This window comes from Lontra canadensis, unplaced genomic scaffold (genome assembly GCF_010015895.1).
Source record: "Lontra canadensis isolate GAN:19392208 unplaced genomic scaffold, GSC_riverotter_1.0 scaffold61, whole genome shotgun sequence".
Classification (NCBI taxonomy): domain Eukaryota; kingdom Metazoa; phylum Chordata; class Mammalia; order Carnivora; family Mustelidae; genus Lontra; species Lontra canadensis.
This window is the reverse complement of record NW_022631055.1, coordinates 10,979,325-10,994,609: the sequence shown is the minus strand read 5'-3', so window position 1 is coordinate 10,994,609 and position 15,285 is coordinate 10,979,325. Positions and strand designations below refer to the sequence as shown.

Genomic DNA, 15,285 nt, shown 5'->3' with positions numbered 1-15,285 from the left:
TTTCAGTAATTGCATATAACTTTCTTATTTATGTTAGTTGAGTAAAATCTAAATTATTAGGAAAATCTGCTCCAAGATGTCCCATTTCTCATAGCATAATTTACTAGTAAGTTATGTTCTCATGGAAAACTTTATTTAGTGTTGACTATAGAGAAAAACTGCCCTCCTTAGTTTATGAACTTAACTTTTGTGCAAACAGATATGAAATTTTTTTGAGTGGTCATTAGAAGAATAATATATATGGGTTTTCTGAGCATAAATATACTATGATAAATTTTTCTTTTAAACTTACCTATTTTGGGTCTTCCTCTTTTATGGATTATAAGTATTTCTGAAGAAGCTGAGTAGCTTAAAACTTTCACTCTTGAGAGCTAGTAGCTCATACAAATGAAATAATTCCTGCTACTCCTAGTCCTACACAACCACTAATCTATTTTCTGTTTCTATAGATTTGCCTATTCTGGACATTTCATGTAAATGGAATCATATAATGTGTGGCCTTCCTATCTGGCTTCTTTCACTTAGCATGTTTCAGAATCCATCCATGTTGTAGCAAATATCAGTACCTCATTCCTTTTTATTGCCTCAGGTAGTTTGATATCCTATTTTTATGTTTATTGTGCATTAGCAAAATGTTAGACACAAAGTAATTGAGCAGCTCTTGAAAATTCAAGCGTAGGACCCCTTGAGGGAGTTTATAGTATTTTCTTTTGCTGCATGGAGTTTCCAGTGCTACAATTTGATACTCCTCCAGGTAGAGACTCTTTAGTAAAGAATTAAATAACTGACTAGTCTCCAGGGAGTTTCCAAATCCTTGCTAGAAATTTAATCCACAGGCTTTTTTTTTGTCTTTTAAATAAAGAGAATTTTCTTGTTGGTAAATTTGTTATAAAAACTGCTTGCTTATTGTATCTGAGACCTGCTACCTAGTTATGGTCCTAAAGGAGTTGTCAAAAGAGCCATTTTCTCAGCCTCTTAGAATTATATCATTAACAAGCAAACCTGGAAATGACACCACCGAATTTTTCCGATGAAGAATCCCAGGGATGGTGAGGTTAAGCTAATTTCTCCCAAGACCACATGGTTTAATTAACTTAGTTGACACCACAAAAATTTTTTTTTTAAGATTTTATTTATTTATTTGACAGAGATTACAAGTAGGCAGAGAGGCAGGCAGAGAGAGAGGGGGAAGCAGGCTCTCCGCTGAGCAGAGAGCCTGATGTGGGGCTTGATCCCAGGACACTGAGATCATGACCTGAGCCCAGGCACCCCGACACCATGAATTTCTATAGGGGGGGTTTACATTTTGGGATTGATTCTGGGAAGTAGCAAATAGGTATATGTAAAATCAGAGCCCTGTTAATTTTTGCCTTGTTTTTCCATAGGCACTATTGGCATGTGAACCTAAGAAAGGCAAAATGGATTTGTTGAAAATAACAATGAAAGAGTTAATCACATTGGCTCGGCCTAAGGATGACTCATGGAGCACAGTCCCCCAGGTAATAATTAAATATACAAAGGCTGCTAAGAAGGCAGTGATTTTAAATCTTTGATGTACCCAAAAAAAAAAAAAAAAAAAAAAAAAAAAAAAGGTATCTGCTGAAGATACAGAATTCTTGAAAATGGTACAGGCATCTGATGCTTGACCTGAATTTGTTTTGTTTTGTTTTGTTGGCTTTTCCTATCTATAAAATAAATCATTGCTGTAGTCGATATATATTAACCAAAATGAAATATTTTTAAACTCTAGTGAAAACATCCAGTTTAGATAAGATATTTTATAATACTGCCCTTGCATCTAAAATTTTTTAAATGAATGTACTATCACTTTAAAATTTCATGTGTGTTCTTTGAGTTGACAACACATTTTGTAATTCAGTAGCTGATCTTTCCCTAAAAGGACATGCCTGTCCTTTGGTATATTCATATTTTAATTTTAGCTAATATTTAGTCTCTTTTAATCACTGCTGTGGCTGGGTTAAGTGTGTATGAGCGTGCCTGTGTGTGTGTGTATGTGAGTGAGAAGTTGGGGTAAGTAATCCTTGCAGCTCCACTCTACTCCATAATAGTAAATACCTTTAAGTATATCTTGTCTAAGCTTTTTCAGTAAATGCTTTATAGTAAGACTTTCCTCCCCAACAGTAGGAGGCCCAGGCTAGGTCAGGGAACAGAAGAGCTGACACGTCAATCAAGTACAATACGTTCGTACATGTGGTTTTATTTCAGAACCTGTGGGAGGTGTAAAAGGGAGTCCATGGGCCAGAGTGTGACTAATGGAAAAGGATGGGGTTTATTAGCATATGGCACTTTCTGTCCTGTGACTATAAAATGTGAAATATCCTTATTTCTTGCAAACTTTTAAAGTGTTACTGATCGCCTTTCAGAAGTTATCAGTCTTAGATTTTTTTCCAGCAAAATGTGAAAAATACAATTTGGTTCCATTTTCCTAGACTCCCACTTAAAGAAAGTGCTATTTTTTATGAGAACATCTGAAAATAATGGAGTTTGATTTTAAACAGTGTTGGATAATTATTGTCCTACTCTGCTTCAAGATCATTCATGGCATTTTAGTGGTCATTTTTATTAACTTGATAAAATGTAAAAACTTTGTCTCTGACTAGTCTTCTAGGCATTCGTTGATAATTTGCTTTCCTTCTCCCCTTCTGTGGTATATTTCTTATTATTTTTATTAGGTATCTATGAAACATTTCAGCATATAAAAATGTGCAGTGAACAATGAACATCCATGAAACCAAGTCAACCTGAAGAATTGTATGTGTTGTGGGCTCCTCTGCATCCTGTACCCCTTTCTCCCCTCCTTAGCTATAATCACTAATCCAAGCTCCTCTGTGCACATTTTTCATTATTTTATGACCTTTTTTAAAAAACATAAATGGTATTATCCATACATCTTTTTATAGTTTGGGTGTTTCCAATAGACAATATTTTTCAAGGTGGGTGAGCTGTAAGTTCGTTCGTTGTAATTTCTTTCTTTCTCTCTCTCTCTTTTTTTTTTTATTGATTGGTTTTAGAGAGTGTGTGAGTGGGGTGGCATGGGAGAGGGAAAGGGGAAGGGGGAGAGAATCTGAAGTAGATTCAGGGCCAAGCTGGGGCTTGATCCCACAACAGCAGATCATGGCCTGAGCTGAAACCAGAAGTTCGACAATTGACTGAGCCACCTAGGCACCCCAACTTCATTGTAATTTCAGAATGGCGTTTCATTATACTTAGTTTCTGCCTTTCTGCTTCATGTGAAATGGCACTTCCCGATTTTATTTCAGATTTATCTAATACATGGCTAGCTTTAACATATTTTCATGTTTCATTTTTAGTCTTCTGGATTACTTCTGTGAATTGCCCATTTAAACACTTTCTGGGGAAGCCTGGGTGGCTCAGTTGGTTAAGCCGCTGCTTTCGACTCAGGTCATGATCCCAGGGTCCTGGAACTGAGTCCCGCATTGGGCTCCTTGCTTGGCAGGGAGCCTGCTTCTCTCTCTGCCTCTGCCTGCCACTCTGCCTGCTTGTGTGCTCGTTCTCTCTCTCTCTCTCTTTGACAAATAAATACATAAATAAATTTAAAAACTTAAAAAAAAAAACCCACCACTTTCTGGCTGCCTTCAACTTGGTTATTTGCCTTTGTCTTGTAGGAATTGGGGTTTTGCTGTTTTCAAATGATTTTCCTGGGGCATCTGGGTGGCTGAGTTGGTTAAGCATCTGCCTTTGGCTCAGGTCATGATTTCAGGGTCCTAGGATCAAGCTGTGCATTGGGCTCTCTGCTCAGGGGGACGTCTGCTTCTCCACCTCCCTCTGCACCCCAACTCCCCCTCTCCTCTCTCTGTCTCTCAAATAAATAAATGAAAAATCTTTTAAAAAAAGATCTTCCTGATAACAATATTCCTTTTTGGTTATTTGAGTTACACATACCTTCTCCCAACCTGTGGCTTCTCCTTTCACTTTGCTTACGCTGTTATTGCTGGAAGTTTTAAATTTTAATCAAGTGGAGTGTGTCAGCTTTTTCTTTTATGGTTTGTGCATTTGGATCTTGTTTAGAATACTCCAAAGTCAGAATGATATTTTACATTTTCTTTTTAAAGTTTTAGAGTTTTACTTCTCACATTTCATCTTTACACCACCTGTAATTTGTTTTTGATTGTGTGTAAAATAAGAAAAAACTTTATTGCTTTCCATTTGGATAATTAATATGCAAGCATTTTTGATCCAGGATATCTTCTCCCTATGATTTATAACATCCTTCTGTCTTTCATGTACTGTTTTTATTGATATGCATATCTGTTCGTCTGCTCTGTTTTATTGGTCTCCTAGTCTATCCCTGAGCCAAAATCACTATTTAAGTTACTATCTTTTTAATAAGTTTTGGTATCTGGTAGGGTGAATCTCCCTTTTTCCCCTTTGGAATTATCTTAGCTATATTTGTTCCATTGCATTTTCAAAGTTACAGAGTTGGCTTATTAAGTTCAACAAAACCCCTTTTTTTAAAAATGTTTTTTAAAGATTTTATTTATTTATTTGATAGACAGAGATCACAAGCAGGCAAAGAGGCAGGCGGGGGGTTGAGGGGGGGCAGGCTCCTTGCTGAGCAGAGAGCCAGATGCGGGGCTCGATCCCAGGACCCTGAGATCATGACCTGAGCCGAAGGCAGAGGCTTAACCCACTGAGCCACCCAGGCAACCCAACAAAACCCCTTTTAGAATTTTGGTTGGAATTTAAATTTATTGATTTGTTTGGGGAAAACGACTGTGCTGAAATAAGCACAACAGTAACCAAAAAAATTAATTGCACTTGTACAAACCGGCAGTGTACAATATAATCTTTAAAATACCATTTATAGTCACTAGAAAAATTAAATCTCACAAAAATTAAATCTCACAAAAGGTCTACAAGACTTATAGAAAATTATTTTTAAAAATAATGGAAGACACACAAGAAGATCTGAATAAATGGAAAAAAAAAGCCATGCTCATGGACTGGAAAATTCAATATAAAAAAAGAAGTCATTTCAGCAATTGCTGTACTACAATTAATGACTTAGACGTAAATTCTTTTGGATTTTCTTTATGGATAAACATATCCTCAGTGAGTAATGCTAAACATGTTTTACCTCCTAATTCTTATTCATAGGACATTTTTCTTATTCTTCTGGCTGGACCCTGTAGTATGGTTTGTATAGGAATGGAGATAGCAGGCGGCCTTGTGTTGTTTCTAATATTTGCTGTAGGTTAAATCTATCTTGTATTCTATTGAGGAAATCAAATTTTATTGAACGCTTTCAAGTGTCTTTTGAGATAAATGGTTCTTTTTAGAATTTGCAAATATGAAGATATTGATTTTTTTCATACAATACCGTCTTTGCCTACAGGCCAAACCCACAACTTTGACATTTTTTTTATACATTTTATACATTATACATTTTTTATACATTCACTTAAAAGTTTTTTAAAAATATTTTTGCGTATTTTCACTGGATTCATAAGTGAGACTGACCCGTGGTTTTCTTTTTTCATGCTGTACCTGTCCTTATTTTTTTATGTAAAATTTTTATTGAATTATAACACTACAAAGACATGTGTATATCATGTGTACACCACAGTAGAGTTCACGAGGTGAACACATTTGTGTGTAGCAAGAGACAGAACTAAATTTTAGCACCTGAAAACCTCTTTATGCTCCTTTCTCATCAGTACCTTTTCCCCAAGGGTGACCACTAGCCTAACTTTAACACTTTAGTTTTAGTTTTACCTGTTTTTTTTTTTTTCCATTTTAAATAAATGAAATCATACACTATACACTCTTTTGATATGGTTTCTTTTGACCAATGGTATGTTTATAGTATCCATCCAAATTGTGATTTATTCATTTTCATTGTTTTATAATATTATATAACTTCTTTATTCTTCTGTTGATGAACATTTGGGTAGTTTTTAAATTCGGGTTATTAAGAATAGTACTATTACAAATGTTCTCGTACATGCCCAATGGTGAATATATATGTACATTTCTGTTTAGTAGATACCTAGGAGTGATTATTAGGTGTTGTATATTAAGCTTTGGTAGGTATTACCATTTTCCCAAAATAGTTATCCTTACTTTGTATTTATAGCCAGGCTATGCTAGACTGACAAAATAAATTCAGGAGTCTTTTCTTCTCTAAATAGTTTATGTAAATTGGGATTATCTATTCTTTGAGTATTTGATAGAATTCATACATAAAATCATGTGGGTTAATATTTGGTAATTGTTGTAGTTATTAGGTTAGGGGTTTTTTGTTTGTTTGTTTTTGGTCTCTGGGTAGGATTTTTATCTATTGATTTCCTTTATGTAGTACTAACATCTATCTAACTTTTTAATTTCTCCTTGAATTTGTTTTGATAAATTCTGTTTCCTGGAAAAATGTTCATTTTTACTTAATTTTCCGAATTGATTAGGGTAGTGTTATTCATAGCAGTATTCTTACTTTTACTTTATTCTCTCGTTTATCTGTAGTCATGTCATCCTTGGTATTCTCACGATACTGCTTATTTTCTTCTCTCTCTTCTTGGTTAGTCAGAAGTTTGTTTCTATTTCAAAGTATCAGCTTTGGGTTGCTTTTTTCAAATTTTCTGCTCTTTTAAATTTTCTTTCTCTGTTTTGAATTTATTGTTCTTTATCATCTTTATTGGACACTTAGCATACTCCTTTTTAGTCTTTTTTTTTTTTTAAATAGAAGCATGTAAGGCATGCATTTGTTTTAAGTTCTACTTACAGTGCATCTCCCAAATGTTGATGTGTAGTATTTTCGTTGTTATTCAGCTCTAAATATTAAAAAAAGGGGGTTTTTTTGACCAGTGTTTTAAAAAAGTCTCAGTTTTAAATATATTTAAAGAAATCAGTTTCTAACTTAATTCCACTGTAATCAGAGTATAATCTCTAAGATTTTAATTGTTTGGTATTTGTTGAGATTTTTATTTGTGGCTAGGTTTGAAGTCATTTTTAAAAAATAAATGTTCCGTGTGTACTCGAAAAGAGCATTTTGTTTTTCCTTGGTAGGTTCGGGATTCTGCGTATGTCCATTGGATCAAGCTTTTTTTATTGCATTGTTCAAATCGTACTTTAGAAAAATTGACTCAGATACTAGTTGTTTTATTAAAATCTGCTCTTTCATTTGTGGATTATCTATTTCTTACTGTAATTAAATAATTTTTTTTGAGGTTAACTATTAGATCTGTACAGATTTAGTACCATGGTTTTTGACCCACAACTAATTTTCAGATTTTTATTCTAGGTTCATGCTTTAAATATCCTTAGAGCCTTGTTCAGAGATACACGTCTGGGAGAAAATATTATTCCATATGTTGCTGACGGAGCTAAGGCTGCAATTCTAGGCTTTACATCACCAGTTTGGGCGGTAAGTACTTTTGCCATTTATTTTCATTGACTTAATTATATTTCTGAGTAGGTTTTAATAAACTATTATTTATCTTTTTTGTTGGCTTTTTAGCCATAACTCTTTGTTTTCTTATTGAAGTGATTGCTTTAGAGGTTTTAGCATCTATCTTAAGCATCACAGTCATCCCTCAAGTGGTATCATATCACTTCTGTTGAAGTAGAAGGTTTTGTAAGAACCTAATAATGTATACTTCTATTTCTCTCCTCCCAATCTTTGTGCTCTTTTTTTTTTTTTTTAAGATTTTATTTATTTATCTGAGACAGATATCACAAGGGGTAGGGTTAGAGGGAAGTGTAGAGAGAGAAGCAGACTCCTGCCTGAGCTGGGAGCCTGATGTGGGACTTGATCCCAGGACCCTGGGATCATGACCTGAGCCGAAGGCAGATTCTTAATGACTGAATCACCCAGGTGCCCCAATCTTTGTGCTTTTATTACACATTTTATATATATATATATATATATATATATACACACACATAAAGTACATATATTTGTATATATATTTTTATGTATATAAAATACACTTTTATGTGTATTATAAACCCATACTACATTGTTATTATTTTTGTATAAATTGTCATTTATTTCTTTTTTAAAATTTACCATTTTAACCATTTGAAAATGTGTAGTTCAGAGGCATGAAGTACACTTGCAGTGTTGTGCAGTCATCCCTGCCATCCGTGTTCAGAGCTTTTTCATCATCCTAAACAGGAGCTCTATGTCTGTTGAACAGTGTCTCCTCCTCTCTCTCTTCCCGCTGTCCCTAGTAACCTGTTCGGTTTCCCAGACTCTATGAATTTACCTACTGTAGGCACCTCATAAGTGAAATCATAGAATGTTAGGCCTTTTGTATCTTGATTATTTCACTTAACATAGTGGTTTCAAGATAGTATGTGTCATAGTTTCATTCCTTTTTAAGGCTGAGTGATATTCCATTGTGCATATATTTAACATTCTGTTTACCAGTCATCTATTGATAGGCATTTAGGTTGTTTCTTTTTGGCTACTGTGAATAATGCTGTAATGAACATTGTTATACAATTACTGAGTTTCTGATTTCAATTCTGTTGTGTCTATCATATGGTAATTCTATGTTTAACTTTTTGAGAAACCGCCAAACTGTATTCTGTAGTAGCCATGCCATTTGATTCTTCCATCAGCAATGCCCAAGAGCTCCATTCTCCTAACATCTTTGCCAACACTTGTTAGTTTTTCTTCCGTTTCTTTGTTTTTTGATAATAGCCATCCTAGTGGGTATGAAGTAGTATCTCATTCTGATTTTGATTTGCATTTCCCTGCTGGTCAATGATGTTGAGCTAGAAGCAGAACAACTCTTAATCTTTCTTTTGGATGCTGTGGACTCTGGGTATCAGAGTGTTGAGTAAGTGCTATAAATACACTCTATCAAAAGGTAAAAAACAACAATAGCAACAAAAACTGGGTGGCTCAGTTAGTTTAGCATCTTCAATTCAGGTCATGATCCCAGGGTCCTGAGACTGAGTCCTGAGTTGGGCTCCCTGCAAGTGGGGAGCCTGCTTCTTCCTCTGCCTCCTCCCACCTCCTACCCCCCAACCCTGTCTTGTGTTCTCTCTCACTCGCTCTCTCTCTCAAATAAATAAATAAAATCTTAAAAAAATAAAAAAAACAGAGGTAAAAAACAAAGGGAAAAAACCCTAAGTATTAAAATGGAGGAGGTTAAATATTCAGTTACCTTTTTTCTTCTTTTTTTTGCGATATGATCACTGTCCAGAAACTTTTAGACCGAGAACTCTAAAGATAGTAGACAATACTCAGGATAGTAGTTGTTGGATTTAAGATGGTCATCTTTCCTGATTCTTGGGAGAAGCACCATGAATTTACTGTTTTCCTTCCAGAATAAAGGAGACTAACTTGTGGCTTGTGAGTGCTTGACATGTGGCTTTAAAAAAAAAAAAGACTGGCAAAGGGAGAGGAGGAAAGAAGCTAGACCTTAATACATTACCTCCAGAATGGAGAATTTGCTAGAAAGGCAGGGCTTCCAGTCAGTGATCGACACAAACCATTTTATAACTCTGTGATAAGCCTCTAACTGAAGGTCAGCATGTGGTAGTGTAGCTAAAGGCACAGATTCCCAATGTAAAGAGGAATCCTTAAGGTTGCCAACTTCTGCCTGGAAAATTGGGCATCTTCCTGTAAGAAAGATGAATGTCTAAAATCCTGTCTAGGAGCATTGCCTAACTACTCCCGAGGACACAGTGTTTACCCTCTGGCATTTACAGGAAGCAGAGCAGTGCCTGTGTACCTTAAGTAGAGTCACAGAGGTAGGAATGTGGCTTGACCATCCGGAAAACTAGAGATCATAAAACTGATTGCTAGAAATATCAATATTGTTTTCGTTAAGCCATGAATTCAAGATGAACAAAGAAATGCTTTCAGAGAATGAAACCTGGTGACTTTTCCAACATTTTAGCAAAACTGAAAGTATCAAAAATGAGTGGCTGGGTTTTTTTTAAAAAAAAATTTTTTTGAGACCTTTTAAGACAGTAACACATTTACTGCAGAAATTTTGAAAATAAAGAAAAGCATAAGAAGAAAAGTGAAAGTCCCCTGTTTAACTACCTTATAGGTATAGCATTCTGATATATTTTCTGCCTTTCTTTTAATGTGGGTTCTTTGTATGTGTAGTACTCAGATACACACATATATCCACAGAAGAAGATACACATATATCCACTTACTGCGTAAGTACATGTAAGTGCTCATGTGTAGTTTTATTTTCGGGACTCTTCCCTATTAACCTTGGTTTAAAGAATCTTTTTGGGTCTTTTCAGTTTGCTGTACTAGAGGAAATAAACATCATAATGACCAGTCCTGTGTCTTTAGTATATTGATTGTTGTGTTTTTTTCCTTATAAAAACTTAATCTAAGATAGGCTGAATTATAAATCAACATAGTCCATGAACGCGAAGAGGGCTTTATTTTAAAACAATTAACATTTACAACAGTTTAACAGCTTATCACAAGATTCTCTGTTGAGGTCATTTAGAGAATGATTTTTTTCTGAACACATGTGAAATATGGTTGAATTTACAGAAACCTAATTTGTGTACATCTTCTCAGGAATGGATCTTGGGCCTAAAGGTCGCTACATTTGTACTTCTGACTTTCCTGTTTTTCCATGTTGGCGAGGAAAAAAAACATACACACACACAAGTGAAATTAACTTAATTTTGTAGTAAAGGAACATTTTTCCAATAAGCATCCATATATAATTTTATTTGTTTTTACACATTCCTCAATCTTGTTTATTGAGCCCGTAGAAGTTTTTCGATCTCTGCCACCTCTTGGGCATTTTTAAAATATAGGGGTAAGGTATTCTTGTAAACATATTAGGCATTAGGAACACCTATTGTGTTGCAGATGCTACAGTAAACACTGAGAAATACATGGATAAATAAGACACAATCATCATAATGGCTGTCTTGTTGAAGATTTTCTGTGTGCCTGACATCATTTATTTCGAAAATCTCAGTTAATGCTTAGAACAGACTTGTAAAGTAGATTCTATTATTATAATCCCCGTTTCCAGATAAGGAAGACAAGACTTAGAGAGGCAAAACATCTTTGTCTAAGGACATACAGCTATTATCTGTATGACTCCAGAATCTGTGATATTATGGGGAATGTTTTTGGTGTTACAGGAATACAGAGAAGGTGTAAATACACCTACCTACCTTGTAGGCTTTTGGTCTTGTTCCTTAGAAAACAAAACTGGAAGTGTTATCTGGGTGCTAAGGTTTTATTGAATGGTACAAACCACAGCAGCAAGAATGAAGAAATAAAGAGAAGAGGTGAGACAAAGAAGGAAAGGCATTACTGAACAGGTCTTGACCTTGCCGGAAAACTGAGCTAGTTGTCTGGTCATGTGATAGATCTTCTACGCCACACGAAACTACCACCTCTTGGAACAGTCCCATCTCCTCTCTCTTACTAGCAAAGGTTAGCACTTGGGGCATTAAAACAACTTGGGCAGGGGTTGGTACAACATTTGGGCAGGTGTGAGAGAAGGCAGTTCCCATGTCCTGTGATGTAATGTGTCATCCGAGTCTGAAAATGGCTGGATGAGCCAGAGCCTCCATGGGTGTAGTTGGGACAGACCTGGGGTTTGAAACTGTGGCTCTCACTGCTATTGAAAAACCCTTCATGACAGAGTTTCTAAATAGGGGAGTGAAGGCATCTGATCACTGTAGTTAAAAATGGAGACTCAAAACTGGCAAGACTTACAGGGAAGGTGGAAGACTAATCTGGAAGCTATTGTAGTAGTTCTGCCAAGAGATGATGATGGCTCAGAATGGAAAAATATTAGTAAGAATGGTGACATGTGATGATCTTTGACATATATTTTAGAGATGAAACTAGTTAAGTTAAAGAACCTGGGTGGCTTAGTCAGTTAAATGTCTGAACCCAGAGCCCTGGAATTGAGCGCTGGGTTGGGCTCCCTGCTTAGTGTGGAGTCTGCTTCTCCCTCTCCCTCTGCCCCTGTCCCTCACTCGTGCTCTCTCTCTCTGAAATAAATAAATAAAATCTTTAAAGAAAAATTATGTAAGGGTAATTTACAGGTACATATATGGGAACTGAGACACTTCTGGGCAATCCCTTTTTTTTGTTCAGCGACTGGAAAACCTGATCTTCTTTCCCTGCGTCCTCATTACAGGGCAGCTAACTCATCTTCCCAGCTTGCCCAGAAACTCCACTGAGTATGCATTTTAACATCCTACTAAGATCCACACTGAGTTTATATTTCTATCTGGTATGTCCTTAGTTGCCTCCCTCAGGCCAGCTCTGGTCTACAATATGCAGTGGGTTTCAGAGGAGGAAAAGGAGCCTTTTAGGTATTCCCAGGAGCGTGGCCTTGTATCTATGCTCTGTTGGCCCCAGCATGTCCAGGGTCTCAGGTGGTTGTGAGTTTGCCACAAAGGGGCCAGGCTGAAGGCTGTGTGGTGCTTAAATCTAGCCCTGCTCTACTCATTACACTACAATCCCAGTACAGCTTTGCTGGATTACAGATGAGGGGTTTAGGACCTAAAGTTTTAAGTGTCTTTTTCAAGGTCACATAGCTAAGAAGGGATGAAAGACAAATAAGAATCCAAATCTCCTTGAATTTTTTCAGAAAGTATTTCTTTCTACTGTAAACTGGCGCCATGTACACTAGACAAAATATTTCCTATTACACGCAGATCCCATTCTCAGGGACGTGACCATCTGTTAAGGGTGAAGGTGTAACGTGTATAAGTGACTATACCACATAGTGATTGCTCATGAGAGGCTCTGCATTTATCATTTAAAACTATTTGTCAAGGGAGCATTTATGTTATACAAGAAGAGCCATACATACATAAGAAAAATGAATTATCTGCAATACACATATACACATGCGTACACACTTCTACACACACACACACACACACACACACACAAACTGCTTCGTGAAACCCAATTTTGATTTCTTTTACCAAATCCTTCTATATTTTACACAAGTCTATGTGGTTAGCTTTTTCATGCTAGAAATAAAAAGTATATGTACTTAGTGAATAGAAGGGAAAAAATTGATAGCCATTGTAGCTGAGTATCAAGTCTTTATCAACCATATGTTGGGGGCTTGATGGAGAAGGTGGTAAGAAAATGGGAAGAATTTCTGGTATTTTCCTTATGATAAGAATTAATTATAGCTGGAGTTATTTGGCAGCCGTTCTATTCTGCCCATTTTTCACTTTACTGCTATTTTTCCCTATTGTTATTCTCCTTTTTACTTGTATTCTCCTTGATCCATCCTTCCCAAGCTGGGCATGTTTTCCTTGTTGTTACTGTGAAGAGTTTTTCAAGATATATTGGCGCTGGTAATGGCCCTACCCACATTGATAGGGTATCAGTGGTTCATATTACCATCTTCTATCAGTGACTTAGGAATTGGTAATGCAGTTTGTCAGTCCATCTCCACCTCTCTCCCAATTGTACTTCTACATAATTTCCTTCCTTTATTAGCTTTATAATGGATAGGGACAAAAATATGGATGGAATATTAGAAAATAAAAAGGAGAACTTTAACCAGATGTCCTGGAACCATTTATACTATTGTAGCAAAACATAGGGACACTCGCCTATCTTAAGTAACCAATAGTGTCTTCCATGCTAGGTATTTTCTCTATATTCACATTACTGTTTTTAATGTTCTGCTATACAACTTCTATACATTTAAAATATCGAGTATATATTTCAACATATGAAAATCAATATAATACACCATATGAATAGACTAAAGGACAAAACCACATGAGCATCTAAGCAGATGTAGAAATCCAAACACCATTTCATGTTATAAATGCTCAATAAACTAGGAATGGAAGGGGACTTTCTCACCTGACAGAGGATATCAATGGAAAACCTGTAGCTAACAACACGCTGATGGTGAAAGACTGAAAGCTTTCCTCCTAAGATCAGGAATAGGACAAGGATATCAACTCTTGCCATATCTATTCAACATCATACTAGAAGTTGTAGGTAAGGCAATTAGGCAAGAATAAGAACTAAAAATCAACCAAATTGGAAAGAGAGATGCAAAACTTAATCTATTTTTCAATGACAGTCTCCTATATAGAAAATCTTAAGGAACACACACAAACACTCACACACATACAAAACCATTAAATAATTAATCATTAACAAACAAGTTCATCAAGGTTGTTGGATGCAAGATTAATACATAAAAATTGATTGTATTTTTATACACTAGCAATGAAGAATCCACAAGTGAAGGGGCGCCTGGGTGGCTCAGTGGGTTAAAGCCTCTGCCTTCAGCTCAGGTCATGATCTCAGGGTCCTGGGATCAAGCCCCGCATCGGGTTCTCTGCTTAGTGGGGAGCCTGCTTCCTCCTCTCTCTCTGCCTGCCTCTCTGCCTACTTGGATCTCTGTCTGTCAAATAAATAAATAAAATCTTAAAAAAAAAAAAAAAAAAGAATCCACAAGTGAAATTAAGAGAAGATTCCATTTGTAATAGTGTCAAAAGGAATAAAGTACTTAGGAATACTAAGTACTATTTAATAAAGTAATATTCTATTTAAGAAAAGAAATATAAGACTTCTATGCTGAAAATTACAGAATATTTTTGGAAAGAAATTGAAGAAGGCTTAAATGAAGTGGAAAAACACTTCATGTTCATGGACTAGAAGACCTCATTAATACTGTTAAGATGACAATACAATGTTAAGATGACAATATTCCCCATATTGATCTACAGATTCTATATATCTACCTACCTATCTATAGTCAATATATATTAAATGAATTAATATATATAAAAATATATCAATATATATAAATATATCAATATATAAATTCAATATATATTAAAATCCCATCTGAATTTTTTGAAGACATTGACAAAGTGATTGTAAAATTCAGATGAAAATGCAAGGGACTCAGACTAGCCAAAACAATCTTGGGAGGAAAGAAAGAGGACTCACATGCTCAAATTTCAAAACTTATGACAAAGGCAACAGTAATCAAGATAGTGTGGTACTGGCATTAGAATAGTCACTTATAAATCAATGTAATAGAATTAAGCATCCAGAAGTAAAACCTAACATTTAGTAAAAAAGACAATTCAGTGGTGGAAAGAATAGTCCGTTCAGCAAATGGTACCGGGACAACTGGATGTACTACATGTGGAAGAATCAGCTTGCTTCCTGTCTTAAACCATATTAAAAAAAGTAACTCAAAATGGATCAAACTCCTAAATGTAAAAATTAAAATGGTGAAGCTTTTAGAAGAAATTAACTGTCAATCTTTGTGACCTTGGATTAGG

At 35.6% G+C, this 15,285-nt stretch overlaps 1 protein-coding gene across 9 annotated transcripts in view; it reads left to right on the top strand.

The window, feature by feature from the left end:
• THADA (THADA armadillo repeat containing) overlaps positions 1–15,285 on the top strand; it is a 326,811-nt gene that overhangs the window by 77,052 nt on the left and 234,474 nt on the right. For all 9 annotated transcript variants that reach the window (XM_032877945.1, XM_032877944.1, XM_032877943.1 and 6 more), the window contains 2 exons: positions 1,386–1,499; positions 7,280–7,402. In XM_032877945.1, coding sequence (XP_032733836.1) covers positions 1,386–1,499; positions 7,280–7,402 — 237 coding nt within the window. The remainder of the gene's footprint in view (positions 1–1,385; positions 1,500–7,279; positions 7,403–15,285) is intronic.